Source organism: Branchiostoma floridae, chromosome 4 (assembly GCF_000003815.2).
Source record: "Branchiostoma floridae strain S238N-H82 chromosome 4, Bfl_VNyyK, whole genome shotgun sequence".
Lineage (NCBI taxonomy): Eukaryota > Metazoa > Chordata > Leptocardii > Amphioxiformes > Branchiostomatidae > Branchiostoma > Branchiostoma floridae.
Genome location: NC_049982.1, coordinates 27,583,130 through 27,606,617, shown reverse-complemented (window position 1 = coordinate 27,606,617; position 23,488 = coordinate 27,583,130). Strand labels below are relative to the sequence as shown.

At 40.2% G+C, this 23,488-nt stretch overlaps 2 protein-coding genes across 2 annotated transcripts in view; both read right to left on the bottom strand.

Annotated features, from left to right (window-relative positions):
- LOC118413717 (fibropellin-1-like) overlaps positions 1-12,780 on the bottom strand; it is a 39,890-nt gene extending 27,110 nt beyond the window's left edge. The window contains exons 1-12 of the mRNA XM_035817246.1: positions 12,456-12,780; positions 11,795-11,956; positions 11,166-11,327; positions 10,668-10,829; positions 9,955-10,050; positions 9,183-9,381; positions 8,480-8,619; positions 7,525-8,094; positions 6,648-6,855; positions 5,976-6,214; positions 5,240-5,515; positions 4,117-4,279 (exon numbers count right to left, since the gene is read on the bottom strand). Coding sequence (XP_035673139.1) covers positions 4,117-4,279; positions 5,240-5,515; positions 5,976-6,214; positions 6,648-6,855; positions 7,525-8,094; positions 8,480-8,619; positions 9,183-9,381; positions 9,955-10,050; positions 10,668-10,829; positions 11,166-11,327; positions 11,795-11,956; positions 12,456-12,735 — 2,657 coding nt within the window. The 5' untranslated portion in view covers positions 12,736-12,780. The remainder of the gene's footprint in view (positions 1-4,116; positions 4,280-5,239; positions 5,516-5,975; positions 6,215-6,647; positions 6,856-7,524; positions 8,095-8,479; positions 8,620-9,182; positions 9,382-9,954; positions 10,051-10,667; positions 10,830-11,165; positions 11,328-11,794; positions 11,957-12,455) is intronic.
- A 174-nt stretch (positions 12,781-12,954) lies between these two features.
- LOC118413716 (sushi repeat-containing protein SRPX2-like) lies at positions 12,955-19,138 on the bottom strand. Its single transcript, XM_035817245.1, has 9 exons — positions 19,015-19,138; positions 18,181-18,372; positions 17,606-17,803; positions 16,820-17,068; positions 16,394-16,488; positions 15,283-15,430; positions 14,706-14,921; positions 13,386-13,579; positions 12,955-12,963 (listed from the first exon to the last, which is right to left on the bottom strand). The coding sequence occupies exons 1-9, from the start codon at positions 19,118-19,120 to the stop codon at positions 12,955-12,957; spliced, it is 1,407 nt and encodes a 468-aa protein (XP_035673138.1). The 5' UTR covers positions 19,121-19,138.
- Positions 19,139-23,488: the final 4,350 nt, after the last annotated feature.

Below are 23,488 nucleotides of genomic sequence, written 5' to 3'. Positions count from 1 at the left end.
ACAGAACAGGCTTACCACCTACATATTGATTGTGCTCATAGACTGATTTCATTACATGCTGGGACAAACGGGGCACTATGGGTAACAACGCATCATACACAAATTGCTTCATGTGAAAAAACAAGTGCATAAGAAAATGCTGTTTTCTGTTTTTTTTTCTTATGTACTGATGGTATTTTGTATTTTTCTAGATCACGTAATAGATTGACTTTATAATTCCGTTTAGAATGTTTGATAATTGTTTTGTAGTCTTTCCGAAAGGTATTTCTCTGTTTTATTTAAGTTACAAATTGCATTAAAAATTGGTATTGGAGCAGAGAAACTGTTCTTCAATTTTGTGCTTAGTGGCTCAGTATGGCGTATGTTAAGGCCCTTTCTCCTGCTTTCTACTCACAACTATCACCCATTTTCAGCCCTATTCAGATGGGGGTCTTTTGAGGCCTATGCTATCTTTGATGTCGCATAACGCCAGATCGGCTTATGCTACAGCCACCAAATTCAGTGAGTTCTTCTAAAATCTAGTTGACAACAATTTCACAAAGTTTTAAAAAATTTTCCAATTTTTTGCCAACCGCATGATGAGAGGCATTTTTGATGACATCGCTATTTTCGGCTCTAACAATGTATTTTTCACATTTACTTGTATCTTAATTACATATGATAACAATAACATCTTATGTAATCACTTTTATAATGATAGAAAACAATTTCATTTTGATGCCTTCATAATGCGTTCATATGAACTACAATGTGGAAAAGTCTATACATAATTGACTGTGATATCGATTGCCTTGTTTTGATTTATTCCTATTCCTTGTTCCATTACGATAGCAGGATAACATGGGAAGAAAGCTGCGGCACCTGCTGATTTTTCTTCTTATCATCATGAAGGAACCCAAAATGCCAGAAGCTGGCTGTACATCTTCATCATCCTGTATATACCGTAGCTTGGATCTCACCAGTATAGATCAGGTGGACATCCCAACTTCGGTCTCCCACTTAGAGTTGGACCAAAACTGCATGCGTACTGTTCCATCACTCTCACACCTACCCAAACTCACATATTTGGCTCTTTTCCGCAACTTGATAACTCACATCCATCAAGGTGCGTTCTCAAACAACCCCCAGCTTGTTTTTCTGAGCCTAAGCATGAATAGGATAACCAGCATTCAGACTGGTGTTTTCTCAAATCTACGCAAGCTCATAATTTTGCAAATCGACTATAACCAGCTAACCCACATCCAATCAGGCATATTCATAAATCTACCCGAGCTCAAAAATTTGGAATTGTGCTGTAACATGATAGGTGAGATTCAGCCTGAAGCTTTCTCAAACCTACCCAAGCTTCAAACTCTAGATTTGAAATCCAACAAGATAACTTCCCTCCCCCTGTCAGATTATGACGTGTTCGCATCCATTCGGACGTTACGTATTGGCGACAACCCTTGGCATTGCGACTGTAGGATGGTTCCCTTTAAACGGATCAAATCATTTGTAGATCAGATAATATGTGCTCAACCTCCGAGACAAAAACTTAAAGACGTCAACCCAAAAGATATGATTTGTAACGACCAAATTAAATCAACAACAATAATAATAACAACAACTGATAAACACGCCTCATTTACTTCATCCAAAATGTCAACATCTTCTCCATCTGGCAATACTGCTAGCAATACTGGCCAAACAGCACAAACTGTAAGCTCCAAATTTGCCAATCTGTCCGATGATACACAATGGCGCAGTGCTATCGATAGTAACAATAGCCATGATGGCACATATCACTATCACTGGTACTTCAGACGCAATGTTGGCTCGATATTTGCCACGATGCCTAATGACACACAGAGAAAGGTGCTACTAAATAATGTTACCAGTACTCTGATTGCTACCACTTGCCGTGAATCTTGTCCCAGCCTCAACAAAACTGTAATCACTTCAACTGTTATTGGTTCATTGGTAACTCTCACTGTTGCCATTGCTTTCATAGTCTGGTACAAGAGGAGGGGTGTGAATCTTCTTACTGGGATTAGAAAAAACAAATTTGCCCTCAACAACCCCACAGTTACTGTGATGACCAATAATCACTACAGGGCAGGGCAGAGTCAGTCTCAGGCCGTTACTGAGTCCAACACCAACACCATAGCAATGGTCAGTGGTGATGACCACCAGTATGAAGATGTGGACAACCAGCATAATTTAAAACGGCAGGACCGGCCTCACGCCATCACTGAAACAAAAATAAACACTGGTGTGCTTGCAGCTAGTGGCCATGGTCATCATTATGAAGATTTGAACCAACATAATCAGAAAGGTCAGGAACAGGTGACTAAATCTAACACAAAGGTCACAACTGCTGCTAGTGGCCATGATAACCAGTATGAAGACATGAACAAACATAATCAGACAGGGCAGGGTCAGTCTCAGGCCATCGCTGAATCTAACACAAACACCACAGCTTCTGTAGTGACAGGTGGGCATGATAAGGCAGACCAGGTTCGGTATCAGAACATCCCTGAATCCAACAAAAACACTAACACTACTGAAATGACTAGTGATCAGGCACATCGGCTAGGGCAGGCTCAGATTCTCAGTGAATCCATGGATGCTAAGAATGCATCTTATGGAACACAGCCGATTCCATCAAATGTGAATTCTCTGTATGGGGTCGAGGGTGGATATCAGAACATCACTGAATCCAACAAAAACACTAACACTACTGTAATGACTAGTGATCAGGCACATCGGCTAGGGCAGGCTCAGATTCTCAGTGAATCTTTGGATGCTAAGAATGCATCTTATGGAACACAACCGATTCCATCAAATGTGAATTCTTTATATAGAGCCGTGGGTCAGTATCAGAACATCCCTGAATCCAACAAAAACACTAACACTACTGTAATGACTAGTGATGATGATCAGGCATACCGGCTAGGACAGGCTCAGATTCTTAGTGAATCCATGGATGCTAGAAATGCATCTTATGAAACACAGCCTATTCCATCAAATGTGAATTCTCTGTACAGGGCCGTAGGTCAGTATCAGAACATCCCTGAATCCAACAAAAACACTAACACTACTGTAATGACTAGTGATCAGGCACATCGGCTAGGGCAGGCTCAGATTCTCAGTGAATCCATGGATGCTAAGAATGCATCTTATGGAACACAACCGATGCCATCAAATGTGAATTCTCTGTATGGGGTCGAAGGTGGATATCAGAACATCAATGAATCTAACACAAGCACCACGCTTGCTGAAAAAGTTACTAGTTGCCAAGATTAGACAGGGAAGGGCAGGGATTTCTTTATTTTACTATTACTTCTGGCTATCTTTAGATGCTAGAATTTTATCTTATGGTTCGGGGTTGACTGCATCAAAGCTAAATTCTTTGTACAAATTTTTGCGTCAGCCTTAGGCTATATCTGATCTGGATCCAACACAACATCCATATTTAAAGCAATGACCAGTGGTCATGGTCAGACTATCACCGAATCATCTGGTGCTAGACAGTAGAAATGCCTCTTAATAAATGCACAATACCGATAGTATCAACGCTGAGTTCTCTGTACAAAGCGGTGGACCAGTCGAGGGTCATCAATAAATAAAACACAAACACCACAGTTGATGTACTGACCAGTGGTCAAGATTAGACAGGACAGTGTAGGGTTCAAGCTTTAATCTATCTTGAGATGTGAGAATTCTGTCCTACGGCACAGTCCTCCATCTTATGACTGCCTAAATGCTCTATTTTCTGTATTTTTTTTATCAGCCTCGGCCATTTCTGATCTGAATCTAACACAAACATCACAGCTGCTGTGATGACAAGTGGTTAGGATCAGACAAGGTCATTACAGAATATTTTAATTTAGATTTCTATCTTATGATACTTGGAACTGCGTTAACTTCAGCATCAGCATCAAGAAGCATCACCAGAAATATCAATATATTAAGATATGAATATGAAATATAAAGTATTACATATATGGTGAAAAGTAAAGGCAAGAATAGGTTTGGTATTCGCTTTAAGTTGTACAGTTAACACTTTGTCCATAGTTTCAGGAGAGAAAGTTCGGCCCCAAAGAAAAAAAAATCAGTTCATATGCAAAACTTTACCTGTAATCCCCATGTGTGTTGCTGCATGGAGCTGCATTCTTACACGGTGAATTGATACATTCATCAATGTCCAGTTCACAGTTTGTTCCATTGTATCCAGTCTGACACTGGCAACTGTAGCTGTTAACGGCATCCATACAGGTTCCAGAGTACTGGCAAGGGTCTGTTGGACACAACGTAGTACAATGTAACACGGACATGGACTGTGACTATCACCAGAAAGTAAATGCTATATGAAGTAGTTCTTTTACCTGAATTGTCCGGGAAAAGATCTGACTATATTACATAGAAAGATCTACAATACATTTATTTGCTATATGGTTTACTATCACTTTGTGTGACGTTGGTTTATCATGCGTAACTGTGATAAATGTTCTAACCATTATCTTTTTTATTACTTCACTTAATATGTTGATGTCATTATTGACCTGATATTTTCCTTCGTACGTAATATGTTTTTTTTTTGCAATAACTAATTTGAATTATTTCACTTGAACTGTAAAATTAGTTCTTTGAGTGGCCAACATCTAAGCTTTTAATAATCTGGCCTCTTTTGTTATTTTCATTATTATTTTTTTCGCTTATTGTATTTACTTGTTACGTAGAAAATAAACACTTTTGTTTGAAAATGTAAACTTTGCATTATGATTGTGTTGGGGTATCAGATGAACAATTTACATTGCATATGTTGTACATATGTTGCACTACACTCAACAGAGAGCTTCCATCTTCGGCAATTTGAGAAGACTGGTAGGTTTTGATATGGACAATCCATCTGGTGACACTTTATTACAGTTGCTTTTAAAGGGGTCTTCTTTTCTGTCCTCGGCAAAAAACTCCAAAATATTAATGTATGTGCAAATTTTTTTATAGATAGCGATCGCTTCAAGAACGATTTAACATCATCCTACCAGTCTTAGGGGACTTAGTTAATTATCATATCATCAGTTTATATCTTTGAATTTTTATTTGTAAATTTCGCTTCAGTGCTTTCCTTATTTGTTATTTTGTTTTCGGTGGCGGCATTAATATAAGTTATGACTTGAGTGTGTCGCCACCATGTCTTGTAAATATATGTTGCAATAAATAATAAAAAATAAGAAATAATAAAAAAATCACATACCTGAAGAGCACTCATCCACTTCAGTCTCACAAATACTACCATGGAAGCCATCAGGACAGTTGCAGATGAATCCGGCTACTTCATCCACACATTCTCCACCGTTGAAGCAGGTGACGTTCTCACAGTCGTCCATGTTGATCTCACAGTTCTTCCCCGTGAAGCCATTTTGGCACTCGCACATGTAGTCATCGACGAGGTTGTTGCACTTGATTGCGTTAAGACACGGGTTAGAGGAACACTCATCTACGTCCTCCGAACATGTTGGTCCAGTATAGCCTTAAAGTAACAGAAAAAAATGATTTGCAATTGTAATGTTGTAACATTAATACATAGGTACAAAGTGATATAGGTTTTGGCCCTCTAGCAGGTTTCTTTCAATTGCATACTTCGCATGATTAATGAGAAATGCTACAACTCTCACGTGTGCATCATGTAATAAAAAAATTATCTGTTTGGGTTTGAGTTTGGAATACTGTAAATGCAGAAACTTTCGCGGTGGTTTTGTATTCGCGGTTTTCACGGTGGCCACTGAACTGCGAACTTAAAACCATCGCGAATATTCATACTACAGTATGCGACTACAGTACAGTGCTGCAAATATGTTCGTGGGATAGCGCTATCGCGAATTTAAAACCACCGCGAACACTCCAATTTCCCGCTGCCGCGAAATTAAATCCCCGCGAACTTAAATGCATTTACGTACACTATATGCGTAGGAAATAAAAATATATCTCACCTGATAAGCAATCGCAGGTGTATGAAGCGACCCCATCAACACAATCTGAACCGTTGGTGCAACCGTGCGTTGCACAGTCGTCTATGTTGACTTCACAGCGTGTTCCGTTGTATCCTAGCGGGCAGTCGCAGTCAAATCTCCCGTACGTGTCCGTGCACGTTCCGCCATTCTCACAGCCATGCCTAGCACACTCGTTGATTTGAGCCTCGCAAAGATCACCTTCAAAACCGGATGGGCAGCTATAGGAAGACAAAGACAGTGAAATATCTAATCCTGTAATCTTGAGTGAGATCTTACTGAAAGTTTACAAAACCAATACTTAGAAGAATTGGAACTCCTCCATCCTTTCTTATGGAATGGACCTGTCTACTGCTACTTCCGGGACGTGACGTTAGAGGCACGTGACTCAGCAACAACGGGTCGCATGTGCTAGGTAAACTGTTTCGCCCCCCGTCCCTTTTTAATGCCGGGCGGAGTACTCGAATACCCTCCTCCAGTCTTCATTCAAAATGTTATTTACAAACACAACTGAACTCTCGTGATAAACTTCGAGTCTTTTTTGCCCTTACTTTTGTGGTTAACGTTTAGATTAATCGAGTGGCCCCTGTTGTTAATAGATTAGGTTTTTGCAGGGAAAAAAAACTTCTGATTTTAAAATAATAAAATACCTACCTACAAGAGAAGTTGCCTATTCCGTCTACACACGTGCCCCCATTGTTACAAGGGCCGGACGCACATTCTGGTAGGTTGATGCTACAGGTAGAACCACCAAAACCAGTCGGGCAGATGCATTCATAGTCCGGGTGCTTATCAGTGCAGATTGCTCCATTGTGGCAAGGAGCAGGCTCACATGGGCTAAAGTTGGACTCACAGTTTGTCCCTGTGTAATAAATGAAACCTTTGTTAGTGTAGGCATTACGTGTAGTTTACAGGATGTTATTTACATGTGTATGCATAAGAAAAACTGTCATGAGCTGGGCAGAGACGAGGAAACAATGCACATAGTACTTTCAGCAAAAATATTATGACGTAGAAAGTGAATTTGAAAGCGATTACATCTTTATCTTTACATGGTCTGGCCTAGCAAACTACTGCTCTGTTTATCTTTACTCAGAGACATTTGTATAAATAGTGATCAGCACATCCAACATCCGATCCATTTCTTCTTCTCCTCAAATAAGATCAATGACCAGGACATTATGGCTATCGCCACTATTACTGGTAACTTTAAACACCCTGTGGTATTCGGTTACGTCATGTAGCAAGTGTGTCAGGGCATTTTCTACTCTGCCCATATCATGGCAGTTGCCACTTGCTGCATGGCGTAACCGAATACCACAGGGTATCTAACGTTACCAGTAATAGTGACGATAGCCATCTGGTCCAGGTCATCAAACTTGTTTGTTTGGAGGAGAAGAAGAAGGAAACGAGGAAGAAGGGAAGCAAAAAAAAATATTATTCCCTTCCCCAAAGATAAACATAATCATGATTTTTTAAGCATATCAGCAGTACACCTGTTTTACTTTTGATAACACCATGATTGTCTGACCTGTGAACTCGTCGGTGCAAATGCAGATACAGCCATCAACCTGGTCGTAACAGCTGCCATTGTTAACGCACGGGCTGGAGGCACATTCGTCGATTTCTACCTCACATTTCAAGCCCTCATATCCTGGACTACACCGGCATTCAAAGTCCAAGTACGTATTTACGCAGGTTGCATCGTTAGAGCAAGGGGAGGTGGCACAATGGTCGATCTCTGACTCGCAGTGGACTCCTGTGTAGCCTTGGTTGCAGGTACAGGCATAAGAGTCAAACAGGTCCTCGCATGTCCCGTCATTCTGACAAGGCGACGACGAGCACTCGTTTGCATCTTCTGTGCAGTTTGTACCTGCGTATCCCGATACACATTCACACGTGTAGCCGGCCACTGCATCTACACATGTGCCATTGTTAGCACATGGTGCAGATGCACAGTCATCGACATTGAGTTCACAGTCGTCGTTCGTGAAACCTTCGACACAAAGGCATGTGTAGGAGTTGATACCGTCGATGCATGTTCCACCATTTACACATGGCGATACGTCGCAGTCATCGATGTTCTGTTCACAATGTGTTCCTGGAAACAATAAGTGACGTCTCATTCACTATAGCATCCAGAAATTTGACTGTCAAAAAATCACGCATTGTTTTGACCATGAAACGGGAGTAAATACTGACCAAAATATATTCTGTTCAGTGATAATTTATGGTTGTAATTCTATGGTTGTCGTTTTCTCTTTTAGGTGTGAATAACTCATACCATTAGCATAATCTATGCGAACATGTTAGAAGGACCACGTTTTATACTACTGTCAGCTCTCTATGTATTGCAATATTTCAATGTACGCATCATCATGTACACATCACCATGTACACAGCAGGATTCCAACTTCGTTTCAAAAGGTATGAAAGAATATACATGCAGTATTTTGTTTTCTGATATGCATGTAGTTGCTTATTACCTGTATATCCTGGATTGCAGTTGCAAACATAGCTGCCCACCAGGTCACTACAGGTTGCATTGTTTTCACATGGACTGGGTTCACACTCGTTTACTTCTACGTCGCACAACACGCCACTGTAGCCACTTAGGCAATCACACCTATAAAAACATATTCAGAGGTATCGAAAATTCATTGCAGTTACTCTACTCCTCGTTGTTTACATGACAATCAGTTCATTTTTCACGATTCGAAGATGCTTGTTTCGTAGATAAGCTCGTTTATTCAACAAAACCAAACGGTACAGATTTGAAAACTAAAAAATAAAGCCTTTGACCTGTCTACAAAATTGAAGTAACATACATTGTATGATACCAGAGTGTACTATATGTATAGTAAGGTCAACGATATGGATGTTCCTGTAGCACAATTAATAGCAGCCTCAAAGTTGAGCTCCTCAGGTTCCAATTACTTGGTAACTGGGAGACCCCGGTTCAATCCTGGGTAAGGCATCTCGGTTAGGGTTGCATCCGTCTTTCGGGAGGGACGTAGAATGGAGTCCCGTAATCAATAAGGTACCTCGAGCACGTTAAAGGGGAAGGGAAGCATATCCCTGTAAATATACCCTTCTACTGACACAGTAAGGAAAATTCCCACATGGCACTACAAGGGGCTGAAAGAAAATGAAGGCCCACAGTGCAAGGCAGGATAACTTTACACATACCTGAAGGAATCAACACCATCGACGCATTGTGCCCCGTTGGAACAGGGGTTAACTTCACAGTAGTCAATATCTGTTGAGCAGTCCTCTCCCGTAAATCCCAGGTAGCAGACGCAGGTGTAACCGTCTATCTCGTCTGTACAGGATCCATTCACACAGGGGCCAGACGAGCACTCGTCAATATCTGTCTCACAATCGTTACCTGCGAAAAGGAACATGGTTGATTTGATATTATTCCTGATTTAGCAAGAGCAAAACTGACCAGACAATTGCATATCTTGCTGTGAGGACTAAGGCCAAATGAAGGCAGCTTAAAGCTCAATCTAAGCAGCCTAATAATAAAATTAAACTGTTTGAAGTAAGCATCTGATTCGTCATACGATTTTGATTTCAAGCAGACAGTGCATGTAACAGAGGCAAGCGCCAATAGCTTTTTCTGTACTAAGACAGCAAAAATTCGTGTGGCACACTTACGGTTATTTCAAGAATATGATAACTTTAAGATCGCACGACTTCGACGATCTTACGAAAACTTTAATCATTATGACAGGACTTTAAGAAGCCTTAACATTAAGGGCGCCGTCACATAGATCGTGCGGTCGTCGTACGATTTTACTGATATGGATCCAAAACAGCATGCAATTTGTGCACCAAGATAATTGAACTTTGCAGGAGACGTACATTTTTGTCATTCAAAGTGTCAAAACTTAGTGACCACGCCCTAAGGCCTGGAACCGTTGGCATCACATGTTGACAGATATAACACACAGCATACCTACAAATCCGTCCAGGCAGTGACACAGGTACGCGTTGATTCTGTCCGAGCAAGTACCGTTGTTGATACACGGAGATGAAACACAGTCATCAATATCTGTTGGTTGAAACAATGTTTGTGATTAATGAATATCAAATTACATACATAGTATCGGTGACTAATTTTAAAGTTTAACCTTAAAAGAATACCAAAGGTCCAAAAAAATTATTGATTACACTGTCATGTATTGAATGACACCCAGAATGTTTGAGGGCTGTATGGAGCCTCATGTTTGTATCTCTCTGCTAATGGACGAAATAAAGCCTCTAAAGCCTCTAATGATAAATACCGCATGGCCACCTTTCTACGGATATGTGTTAATATTTGTGAAAGTTTACGTTTGGGGCCGCATCTGTTAGCAGCGACACCTACCTGCACAGTGTAACACTACCTATCAGAATCGCCCTGAGGAAGGTAACATGTAGCAGTTCGTCTTGAATAAAACTCTGGTGTGTGCTGTGTACAAATAGCTTTCTTATCCAGTGTCTTGCCGATCCAATAAAATTGGCTCCGGGTGTAAGTTTTAAAGCTAATAGAAATAAAAAAATCGGAGCTTGCAACATATTTTAAACATAGCATGATCTTGACAACATTAGTTTATAACATGCGTAGTAGACAATGACATACGACATTGAGACAGAATGAGATACGAATTAGCACACTGGTGCACTTACTGAAACAGTCTGTGCTGCTTTCCGAGGCATTTGATGCTGTAGTGTACCCGAGTGGACACTGAAGACAAGATGTGCTCTGCTCTGTAGGCTGATATTCCCCTAGTGGACACGGTGTACAGGGAGCCAGGCCATTGGTGGAGAAATGTCCAGCTTTGCATATACCTGAAGACAAGCAAAATATAAGTTTCAACTGTTATACCAATGACAATGTGCCTACATCAGTTCAGTTCAGTTCAGCCTACATTCCAATGTGTATTATATTGTGTAATTTGAAGGGCTTCTCTGACAATGTGCTAATATTAGCCAACTGTTAACAGGATACGAGGTGCTCTGCATCTTTTAGAAAATAGTTAAGAACCAAATCTTTGTCATCTCTTTCCAGCAATTATCCCATTAAAATGGGATGTTGAGCACATAGCTGTCATGTAGTTACCAATATGTGTCATAACACGATCGAACAGAAGCAAACAATACTTCTAGTAGTATGAAAATACCTACCGAAGCAAAATGAATCAGACGTTGCAGATGTAGTATTTGTAGTTTGAGCTGAAGGACACGATAGGCAGGATGTACTGCCTATATCTGTCTGGTACGTTCCAAGAGGGCACTCTGTACAGGGTTGGACTCCTGAGGAGGAGTACCGCCCTGCCTGGCAGATTTCTGGTAAGATGAAAGATTAGAAATGATGACTGAAAATTACAAAACCAAACCTCAATCTTCAAGTGCCAGATAACCTATGTCGTTCACCGTCTCTCTCCGCTACATTTGTAAAAGGCTAGCAAACGTAATCAGTGAAAGATTGGGTTACAACTCTAGTTAGTGTTTTGCTAACTCCAGTCTTTGTTTATGATGGCATATACTAACACAGATGAACTTTCATGATGAGATAAATATGATAATGGTTAAAGTACATAAAGTATTCTATAAAATAGCAGCTTTCTTGCTAAATTCAAATTCTAATGATAGGTATGTGTACATCAGCAAAATTGTAAAAACTATTTCTCACATAATATAAATAGCAGTATGAATACTTTAGTATGTGTGTTTACCTCTTCTTAGTTGTTCAAGTCCTCTTATACGTCGTACACTTTTATAGTTAGGTCCATGCAGTATAAACAGTTACTCACCTTTACAGTAGGTGTCATTTTTGCTGCCAATATCTTCCGTCCATGTCGCATTTGGGCACGCCTTGCAAGACAGTTGGTTATGTTGGTCTTGGTACGAGCCAAGAGGGCAGTCCACACATGTGTCGTTGTGTTCATCGAAGTAAAAGCCTGATGGGCAGCCGACTGAAATAGAGAATATGCATAATAAGTTTAGTTTAAAAGAAGGGACACTCTTGGAAACAACATGGTATGGAGCGATTGAGAATGGTACTGCGAGGGGATTCTCCGCAGATATTTACCTAGCTGGTAAGATATATGAATGGGAAGAGGGGGGTGTAAAGCAATCATTGGTAACAGGCCTAAACACAACCTCTCATTACAACGCCATATGAAACTAGCATTTATATATATTGAAAATAGATAATCATGAATATACAGACCATAAACATGAATTTTCTGTCTAATCCATGGACTCTATGTCACGATTGATTTATGAGTAGTTTTATCAACACTGATCTGCCACTTCCTGCATCTACATGTAATCTTTGAATACTTTTATCGCAACTACTACTGTTAGTGTCGACGTGCCTAATATCATTAAGATGCCAATAGTGAAAGTGTGGACACATTCCCCATCGTCACAAACACAAAGTGACTACGAAACCTCCTTATCATGACTTACCGCATCTCTTTGTGTCATTGTTCCACGCCATTCCCGTTGGACAAGTCAACACCAACTCGCTTGCTTGTAGGGAATTAGGAACAGCTCCCAACGTTTCCCCGTCCACTTCCAGCTGCAGTTCTCCCGAATCAGTTGCATTTTGAAGACTCTCCAACAGACTTTCCATTGTGGCAAGTGTGGATTCTAATGACTCAGAAGCTGTCTGGTTGTCAGTTGTGTTTCCAGCTGCAACGGTGAGTGTAAATTCAATGCGTACTTCGTCGGGGGCCTGCCGTACCATCCTCGACAGAGATTGCCAAAGCGAACGCCACGAACGTGTTCCACAAGTCACCTACGTCGTATAAATTCAAAATATACAGATTCTGAACGGAGACCTTTTGTAGCAATGATATTGTTGTAAAATTTTAATTTCAAAGACAGAGTGTCACATGGTCATAGAAAAGAAATGAAACAATTCCTCCGCTGATTCCTCTCAACTTGAAATGACCAGAAGCCAATGTCACGTGACCTGAGTGATAATGTGAAGACAGCAATGAGTCAAAATTGCCTGGCAATTGGTATCGGCCCCGTCTCTGTTGAGAAATGGCCGATGGCCTAAATGAAGATTTGTCAATTTAATTCTACCTGGCCCCTTTGACCCTTTGACGTCACACTCCACCCAGTTCACGTGACATTATCTTCGAATCATTCTAATTTGAGAAAGATCAGAGGACTGATAGAAAGAAAGGTTGTTGGTAAGCGCTTTACATTGTGTACGGAAATAGCGTTTCAAGTTTTTTTTCTACGTCGATTCCTGTCACAGATGACACTTTATACAAAATTAACATTTAGTACCAAATTTTGTTCTCGCATATCATACAGTAACATAGATAAAGTAAGAGATAAGAGTTAGTTTGAGGGGCTGCAAAAATTTACTGCGCATATACTTACGAAAACTTGCTTAATGGTGCATCCTCCGCTGTCTCTGTCCCTTATCAGCGCATGTCTACAAACTACATAGAATCGTTTGGTGACCTCATCGATAAAGCTGATCTTGATTTGCTGCTGTACAGCAGGGTCACTGCAGTTCCCGCTGTAGTAGAAGTTGATGTAGCCTTGCCTATCTGCGGTGGGTGGTGATGTTTCTGTAATTCGCATACATCATGATTAGTACCATAATAATTTCATTAGGTTGGCGACTCACTACATCACTAGATAACAAGGTACTTTGTACAAAACGAAGTCATAACATTACAGCTAATGTTAACATAACCGTCTGTCACCTTCCTCAGGTTGTTGTTGGCATCCTTTATTTCTTTATTTGGGTTTTTCACATAGTTTTTCCATCTGTCTAGGAAAACAATGGTAGGCAGGCAGTAACTCGTCGTTTGCCTGGCCTGCACATGACTTTTTAAGTGCGTCCTATCGTCTACTGGCGCACTAAGTCTCACAGGGAAAAGAACTGCATACCACGTGTAGGACGGCCCCAGTAGAGGCAGGTTTGTTATCTGGAGTTTCCATCTCCTAGGAGGACTTCCGACCAAGAATTAATGCATGGGGGTACTCTGGTACCATTCCACACTGCAGCTTAAGTGTGACATACTTGACAGTTCTCTACGTTTGGGACCGAATTGTTAGCAGCGACACCTAGCTGCAGTGTGGAATAGTACCAGCCAGCATTGCACTGAGGAAGGTGACAGACAGTCAACTTAACGTCGGCTGTGTTTGTTATGTCTTGGTTATGAATAAAGATACGAAAAATAAGTTGCCTTATGTGTGCCTTTTTATTCGATATAACATGGCTCTGTTCTTGATAATCATATAAAGTTCTACGTTTTCCTTATGTAACAATCGAAATTCGTTTACGGCACGAGCTATTTATACATTTTGATTTGGGTAATGCTCACAGTCCTAGGATCCCATGACCAAGCCAAAATAGATATTGATGTAAAATAACCATCAACAATATCAGTTATTCATCGAGTTTTAACATGACTTTAAATATAGCATCCTCCTACGCAGGGACAACGAACGACGAAACCACCTGACCACCCTGCTTATAAATATTAATGAGCTTACCCTTATACATGCGAGGGCCCTTTCGAAAACTAAAAGGTAATAGACTGCGATTAGCTGACAGCTGGTTTGTGGCGACGGCCACGGGAACTACGAGTGACGGTTGAGAAAGCAGGGTACATCCAAACAGGCGGTTTCGCCGTTGGATGTCCTGCGTAGGAGGTTTTAGTATAGAATATTGGAGAACATATTTACCACTACAGTCTGGTATTGGCACCCTCGCGGGTGGGGCATCTCTATCAAGGCTGGTGAGCCAGGTCCCTGATGTATCGCAGACGTAGGTAGACGGCGTGTAACCCGCTGGAAAGTCATCGCTTCCCTCGCAGTTCGGATTACAATATGTGCCAAAGAACCAAATGCCGCACACAAGAGCGCCATTGGCTGGTACATTTAATGATGGACAGTCAGTTGCTGAAATAAAAGTATCATGTCATGTGGTTCCATGTCACAGCACAGGTCATGTAAAAGTTACTAATACTTACTTTTCATTAGAAACATTGTCATTAGAAAACAAGCAAGAACTGCATAGGTAGGATGACGAGAATGGAAAAGAGTTATCCACAAGGTATAAGGTTTCTCACATCTCATCATAGCTTGTAACTAGAAATGTAACATTTGCAATGAAATATGGTTACGTTCACATTCACGTGGTCTACCCTACGAAATGACTACTTTGTTTATCTTACTCAAACATTAATCGGACTAAGGTCTAAGGTTATAAGAAGTAATTATATAAGACATAGAATTGTCATACATTTATATAAACACTTACCTTTTACCAAGACCTTGAAGGTACATGTCGCACGGTTTCCGGACCCGTCAGTTGCTTCGTACGCTATAAGCTCTGGTCCGTACCGGAAGTCGTCACCAGGGTCAAAGTGGCTTAGGGAAGTGACTGTTGGCCGTTCCTCAGAATTATCCTGAAAGCAATAATGAATTGTTAGCGGTTCACATTGATTCGTTATCTTCAACCTTCCCTCAACCAAGACGGGGGCCGATACCGACTGCCAAACACCTTTGACCCTTTGCTGACGTCACACCTTCTGTCTGGATGTGTGACTTAGGCTTTGGGTCATTTCAACATGATAAGGATCGGAGGACTGATCGAAAGCTTGTTGGCAAGCACTAAATTTATTATGTGTACTGATATAAGGTATCAAAATTGTAACATAATGTTGACTACCATCACAGATGAACTTACATTCAAGATACGTAATATCAATAGCTTTGATGATTCAACCTCAACAATCAGAAAGAATCAAACAAAAGATTTGATAATGGTAAATATCTGACTAATGGATGGATATATACAGATTATTTAAAGTGATAATGATACAATGTAATACATATCAACAGTGTCCTTGTATATGTACCCCAAGCAGGCAAGTTTTGCAAAAAAAAACTTTCATCGGCTCAAAAGAGAACTTTCTGCTATGGAGACGCTGATAAGTAAAATCTTTGAGTAACTTTATGAGTAACGTTACTGAGGAGAACTTGCGCTCATTTCATGTTTCAACTTGCTCATTGCAATAAGAAACGCTGGAGTTTAGTACTAAACCCCTAGTTGCAGGGAGACGTCAATATAAGACATTACCGGTATAAGAAAGAATTTGTAAAGATGACAAACGCTGTGGGCGACGAAACGCATTTCATTTTACGACGACGAGAAACAAAACGAATTGTTTAAAATGTCACCAAGGCTTTCACTAACTTTCCGACATGACATACAGAAAGTAGGTCTAATAACATATATAAAAAGGGGGCTTTTCGTCTTCTTCTACTTCCAGAAAGGAGCTAAACACAACATGACTTCATATAGCATACACTACATGTAAGTATCTAATTTAGTACAACACTTTATCTCACATGTCAAAGATACATACCACAGCGACTGGCAGAGCCCACGTGACTTCAACGGGCACGGTACTGGTCTTTACTTCAACGTCATTCGGGCAAGTGATGTTTGGTTTTTCGTTGTCTGTTGAATCAATTTTCGACAATTAGAATGTAACACATGGCAAACTTTGTGGTTTGCTATTAAAGTTTTGGCGACGCCTCAGGAGCCATCCCGATGGTAATTAGTGCAATGAGTAATTGGCACGTGTAACTTGCTCTGTATTACACGACACTAATAAGGTTGCAATCAATCCAACCAGCATTTTCAATCATACTACCACTAACAAGTACTAGTAGTAGTTGAGCTCTGATAATATCCACTCGACACGTTCTTCTGTGAATGAGAACATCTTCAGAAAATTGATTCTATCCATTGTCGAAAACGTTAAATGACTTGAAAATGAAAAGTATACCTCTGATGTTGACCATGAAACTGCATGTTGCTGTCAGTCCAGCCGAGTCCGTTGCAGTGTACGTTATAATATGTGTCCCAACAGAGAAGACCGTGGGCGGCTCTGTACCGTTTGGTGATACCGCGATGCTTACCGCCGTGTTGTCTATAACTGTTGGTTTGTCCCAATTCACGAGTACAGTCCCTAACCCTGCTGCTGGCTCTCGATACACGTCACTTGGGCAGCTGGTGAAGACTGGTGGCTGAACATCTACAATACACAGACAGTAATAATATATTAAGTTGATTTGATTTTGATTTTCATACTTCATAATATTTCATGATATTTTGTAACATTTCACTGAAATCAATAATATATCAAGTTCATTTGATTTTTGATACTTCATGATATGTCTTTACACACTTCTTGATAGACACTAACTTCTGATTTCGATGTATTTGAAGCATTTGAAATACTCTTCATACATGTCAACACTAAGCCATTCAGGGATGACCCTGTAGCTTAACTGGTAGGAGTCTCACAGCCTCCTGGTTTCAAGCAGTCGGTAACTGGGAGATCCCGGTCTTGAAGAATTGGACATCTCGGTATGGGCCGCATTCGGTTGGGGCTCCACCTTCTGAAGGTACGTAAAATGGGGGCTTCATGTTCAAAGAGCTACCTCGAGGATATCTAAGGGGGAATAGCTAGCAACCCATCCCTGTAAAAATACCCAGTTACAGAAACAGCACGGAAACCCTGTACTATATGACACTATGGCACTACAACGGTCTGAACGAAAGAACGAACCTTTACACGAAGGTGTAGAGGAGACACTGGGTGACCAGTGGCCTGTTGCGTTGCAGAGTGTCGTGTTGATGCCATTTTGCATCTCGAAACCAGATTCACAATGGAAGCTACACTGTGTGCCAGCTACCGGCTGGCCAGAGCAACTAGTTGGGGTTAGGGTCCCGTGAGTAGGCTTGGGCAGAGGGCTGCATCTGTAAACTGCCAAGAGACAATGTATCAGATAACATCAGTACATTTTATATCCTCACAACTAAAGCATTCTTCTGGCGTACATAAGACACAGTACAAGTACAATCACAGTCTATGTTTCAATGATCGTCCGGCACATTCTTCAGGACAACACTGATTGGTTCTACTTCATACTGCAGGAAATTTTCGCTGCTAATAATGCGGTCATAAACGTAAAAATATCGTTATGTATATAAAGTTTATACTCATTTGTCTATCAGCAATGAACCAGACAGAAGCATTGCTGTGTATAAAGGGATAGATATTGTCCAGCAGCAATAAACAAGAAAAAAATAAGTAAACATATGTCAGTTACTTTCAAATCTTAAGTTACTTTGTAAACCTACTGTCGCATTTGGTCTCCACTCCGTCCCAGTAGCTTGTTGTACCGTTGTTGGTCACGACGCAGGTTCTAGTAGCAGAGCCGGTGAGACGATATCCCATGTGACACTCCATACTACAACTGCTTCCTTCCAAATTGTTGCAGGTGTGGATGAACTGACCAAACGATGGCGGTGGAAGGGCTTTACATCGGTGCACTATCAAGTGAAAATGGTTTCTTGAAATGAGTAATATTCATAACTTTGTTCACCGCGTCTTCTATCAATATTTTGTAGCATACAAACTGTGTTCAAATGTAGATTGTTCTGTATTAATGTAGATAACCAGCAGTCTCATACTGTACAGCGTTTTACCTTGCATTGCACATTTGGTCTTCTATTTTGTAGCATGAAAATTGTGTTTACATGTAGATTGTTCCTTATTGATGTAGATAACCGGCAGTTTCATAATGTATACCTATTTACCTTACATTGTACATTTTGTCTTCTAATAACATGTTATAGCTTATAAACTCAGAAGGAAACAAATATTTACCTTATACATTACCGATATGTTATAGCATAGACACTATAGATTGTACTAGATTAATGTAACTATCCGGGAATCTTAGACAACGCTTTGCCTTCCATTGTACTAGTAGTCCGCTACAACTGTTGTGCATTAAAACTTTGATTTTTTGCCTTCTATGACCTTTACTAATAGCTCGATTTGGCAAAAAATGTACAGTAGAGATCTTTATCCAATTACACTATGTGGGGCATATTGATCGCTAGCTGAAACTTCAATGCATAAAGATTATGTATGAATAGTATTTTAACAAATTGGTTATTCATTCTTACCTGTGACCATGACGGTAAACTGGCATTTTGCTCTGTTTCCAGCGCCATCTTCAGCAGTGTAGATCACATGGTGTGAACCCTCGGTAAACACAGTTTTCACTCCCATCGCCGAAATAGTAGGAGCAATACCTAATAGAAACGAGTTTTAATAAATCCATGAATTCTTTAAAAAGAATGCTAAATTAATAGTAACCAATACATTACATCTAGCTACAGTGTGCAATAGAGCATTAATATAGTCAGCATTACTCAGGTAGGTGCCAGAAGGTGCTCAGGAAGGTGCCATACAGTCTTTGAAACGTCGCCTGAATAAAACACTAATCTTGGTTATGTACAAAGAAAATTGCTATCGAGTTTCTATGAATTGAAATTAAAAAGATAAAAGACTAGCTCACTGGTATTGTCTAAAGTTTGTGTGCCTTTGAGAATTCTGATGTCGCATTAGTAGATTGTTTCCAATTAATTCTTCCTTTAATGTACACTTTTATAAGTGCTGACATTACTACAGGATTGGGGCTACAAGTCGTCAACGTGGACGGAACTGTGGTGCAAATCACCGGTTGAATCTGTTGCAATTGGTGTAGTCCATGTGACGTTGACACTTCCCTCTCCCCCGTCAGCTGTGACGTGGGTGTCCCCGGGACATCCGTGAAACACCGGCTTTGCCACATCTGTCAACAGTTCAAAGTTTAAGAATCAATACTTAAAAGACTAGCATTGTACTTAGATACGTAGATATGATATTCAAATTCCCTTGAATATCAAGATATTGAAATAATCGCATTCAAATCAGGAATAGTATTTGATTTTTTGCCGGAAGAAATTAGTCAAATCAACACTAAGGCTTTCTAATATGTTATGTAAATGTCAGGTGTGTATTTGTGATAGAGCCATGCGAACAGTAAAAGTGAATACGTGTGGAAAATGAGGCACATATTATAAAAATCATATTTGCCAAAACAATTTGCCAAACCTATCTACTGACATATCGACAAATGCTAGACATCCAAGTGATAGCTAAATTTTTCAAGCAAATGGACTTCATTTTGAAAACGGTCAAACGTTTAAGGTTGAACCCGGTACTTTTCGTCAATAACACTGAGGGGATCTTATTTAAAAGCAGGTTTGTGCCCTATTAATTGTTATGCAAAGGATTCACGCAACTTTTAGATACCAAATGGGAAACAAATGTAAGTCAAAAGTAAAGGCGTGGTTGATGCAACTGAGTCAATTAGCTTCTGTTGAGTAGAAGAGAAAGTAGAAGAGCTACTGTAGATAAATGCTGTCTTGTGGGATAGGGTCCCTAGTCCAAACCCCTATCTACTGACAGTTGTAAAGAAGACAATGCACAGCATACCTTGGCAGGACACAGTATCTCTATTCTGCCATTGACCTTCTTCTAGGCATTTGTTGATGCGAGAACCTGTCAAGGTATATCCGGCCTCGCAGGAATATGTGCACATGGTGTTGTAGCTTGGCTTCGATGTACACACGTTTTGGGTGATGTTGCCATTTTGTATTGAGCTCAGGGGTGTACATGTGTCAACTGCAGATAACAATTACAAATTCATAAATCGTGATTCAAATATAGCTATATAGCTGCTGCTGTAGATAGCCTTTAGCTCGCAGTAAGTTAGCTTGCATTCAGCATAATTATCATCTCTTGTATCCAGCTATAGCTGAAGTGTCATGAGCGTTAAAAAATAGCATGTTTATTATCTAAATAAAAAAGGGAGGCATAATTGTTTGTGTCTGTGTCTACGGATATTTGTGGTCAGCATACAACTATAAAACCTCTGGATGGATTTTCATGATATTTGGTAATTAGATAGATGTTGGATGTATGTAATATGTACTACTAGGAAAAATGACTGTCCCCTAGCTTGTGACTTTTGTTTGTTTTATTATACCCATGTCCTGCTGGCTTTTTGGTCAGTTTAACTTCCCAAAGCTGATGGCTTTATTAGATAAGTAAAACGTCACCTTTTCTGTGCTGCTGCTGCAGACTTACTTCCTAATTCGATGGGCTTTGCAGTGGTATGCTTCTTTTACATGAGAAATACCCCAAACTCATAAAAATACAGCTAAGCATGACAAGTGTTAAATATGTCCATCCCGTATACAAACGGGCTCAGCAGGACAAGGGTTTTACAATAGGACGAAATATTTCATTGACCCTCACCTGTGCATGTTAGATCCACCCCAGACCATGTCCCATTCTGCTGACAAGTGCGTTGAATGCTGATCTTTGGTCTGTATCCCTTGTTGCAGTAGAAGGTACAGATAGTGTTGTAGTCCTCCTGTGCTTTGTTGCATCCAGACTTGACCCCATGAGTAGGGGTGTCCAGACTTGGGCATGTTACAGCTATAGTCAAATATGATATCAAGAAAAATTAAATCAGTTGAACTAGGACAACATCTTTAATGTCAGACATCGGCTTGTCCTGTTGGTACAAGAGCCAGGTCCTAAAAATATGATTTCGTTGCACCCACCTTACAGAAAATGTCCTAATTTGGTAGTAGAGGGGCCTTTACTCCATCATCCAGCATGATTTTATGATCTTTTTATGCACTCATTATGCACTATTAAAACAAAAAATCAATTTTCCAAGGGAGGGGCAAAATTTATACATCAGTATTTTCAATTTGAATCGGTAGGAAGATACCAATTTTATAGAAATTACCAAACTGTTCATCATTCAAACATTTACCTTAATTTGTCAAAAAGGTATGGGCCTTAAAAGTTTTATTTTCAAACAACAAAACGAAATACTTACTTCGCAAATTTAGACAACTATTTGTGTTTAACTTACCTATGGGGTGTTATTTGATATCCAATTTTGTTGACCAAAACATTCTCATCTGTTTGTATTTCTATCTATTATCATCATAGTTATCTCACTTCACCCAGCCCTTTACCTTCTAGTGGGTCATTGGGGCAGTATGACTATTACGAATCAGTTCAAAATTATTTTTCTATAAAAAGGATCTGCATACCCTCACAACTTGGAGCTGATGATGTCCAGAATCCAACGTTGCCTTGAGTTTTGTCGCAAGAAGCTGTGCCATTTCCAACTAGTTGGTACCCCCGGTTACACTGGAACTGGCACGTTGTCCCATACCGCCTGTCGTTTTGGTCACACGTTATTTTGCCACTAGTTGGAGCGTTCAACGTGGAGCAATATACCGCTGAAACACAGTCAAGCGAAAAGAAAGCTAGGGTGTGTAGAAAACCTGTTTTTCTTATTGAACGGTACCAGAAAAAAAAACAGACTTGAAAAAAGTCGCTGTGGACCGGATGTTGGACCGATTCGAAAATGAACAGATTACACCAGCAGCCGTTAACGTTTCGGGAGGCTTACCCACCCCTAGTCTGTATGTTTCAAAAATCAACATTATTCTAAGCGTATTTGAAGTTGAATTGTATTTACCACCAAATAACTTTGAATATTGAAGCTTACCTTTTACTATAATCTCGAATGAGCAGTCGGCGTTGCCTCCTGCTGAGTCCACAGCAGTGTACCTGATGGAATGTTTTCCTTCGTCAAAGGTAGATCCTGCAAGACCAATTTGGTAATTTTCATTCAGAATATGATACGATTAATATTTCATTACTTTGTGCGCAAACTATATAATCCCACCTGACTCTTGAAGATGCTGTTCTGATCACATTTGTATGGAACAATTATAAATGTATGTAAAAAAAGTATGTCAGTGTAGAAACTATGGTTAATGGACTCCATACTTTTGCCATGCAATATCACCAGTTAGTGTGGGCATCGCCTTATTTGAATAGTATATAACTTAAATGCTTACTTCTGCATAACATATCGCTGACTTACAGTGCATGGATACTATTGAATCATATGTGGCCACATTTTAAACACTCAGGCAAAAGTTAATGCGTGCGCGGATGTGATCCATAAAATTAAGTCAGTGTGGCCTTGTGTTGCTAAAACACAACTATGGCTACAAACACCACTACGAACGCTGCAGAAAAAGTAACAGTAAAGTTGCAAATGTAGCAAAGTACCTGGTCCTTTTCCTTCAACGAGGGTCACATGTGGATCCCCTGCGTTGTCTGTCGCGGTAGGTTCGGTCCATGTGACTGTTGCTGTAGTCTCCCCCGGGTCTGCATACAGAGTTTGGCTTGTCGGACAGCTGTTGTTGAAGGTAGGCGGTTGCACGTCTGTAAATTGACCAATTAAACTATTCAGAAAGACAATGATTGTAGTAATAACACTTATACTGCGATGAGCAGTGTATACCTCTTCCTGACCACACTGAAGGTACCTATCGTGCAACAATTATCAAAAGTGTATGATCATTCATAAACTGCGTTGGAAGGTTTAGATGGATGTGAGAGCAAATAAGCTTTATTCAACTATAAGTCGATGAAACTAAGACACCAGGGTAAGAAGATACGCAAAAAAAGCAGTTACTCAAGTAACTGGATATGACTTTGGACCTCGTG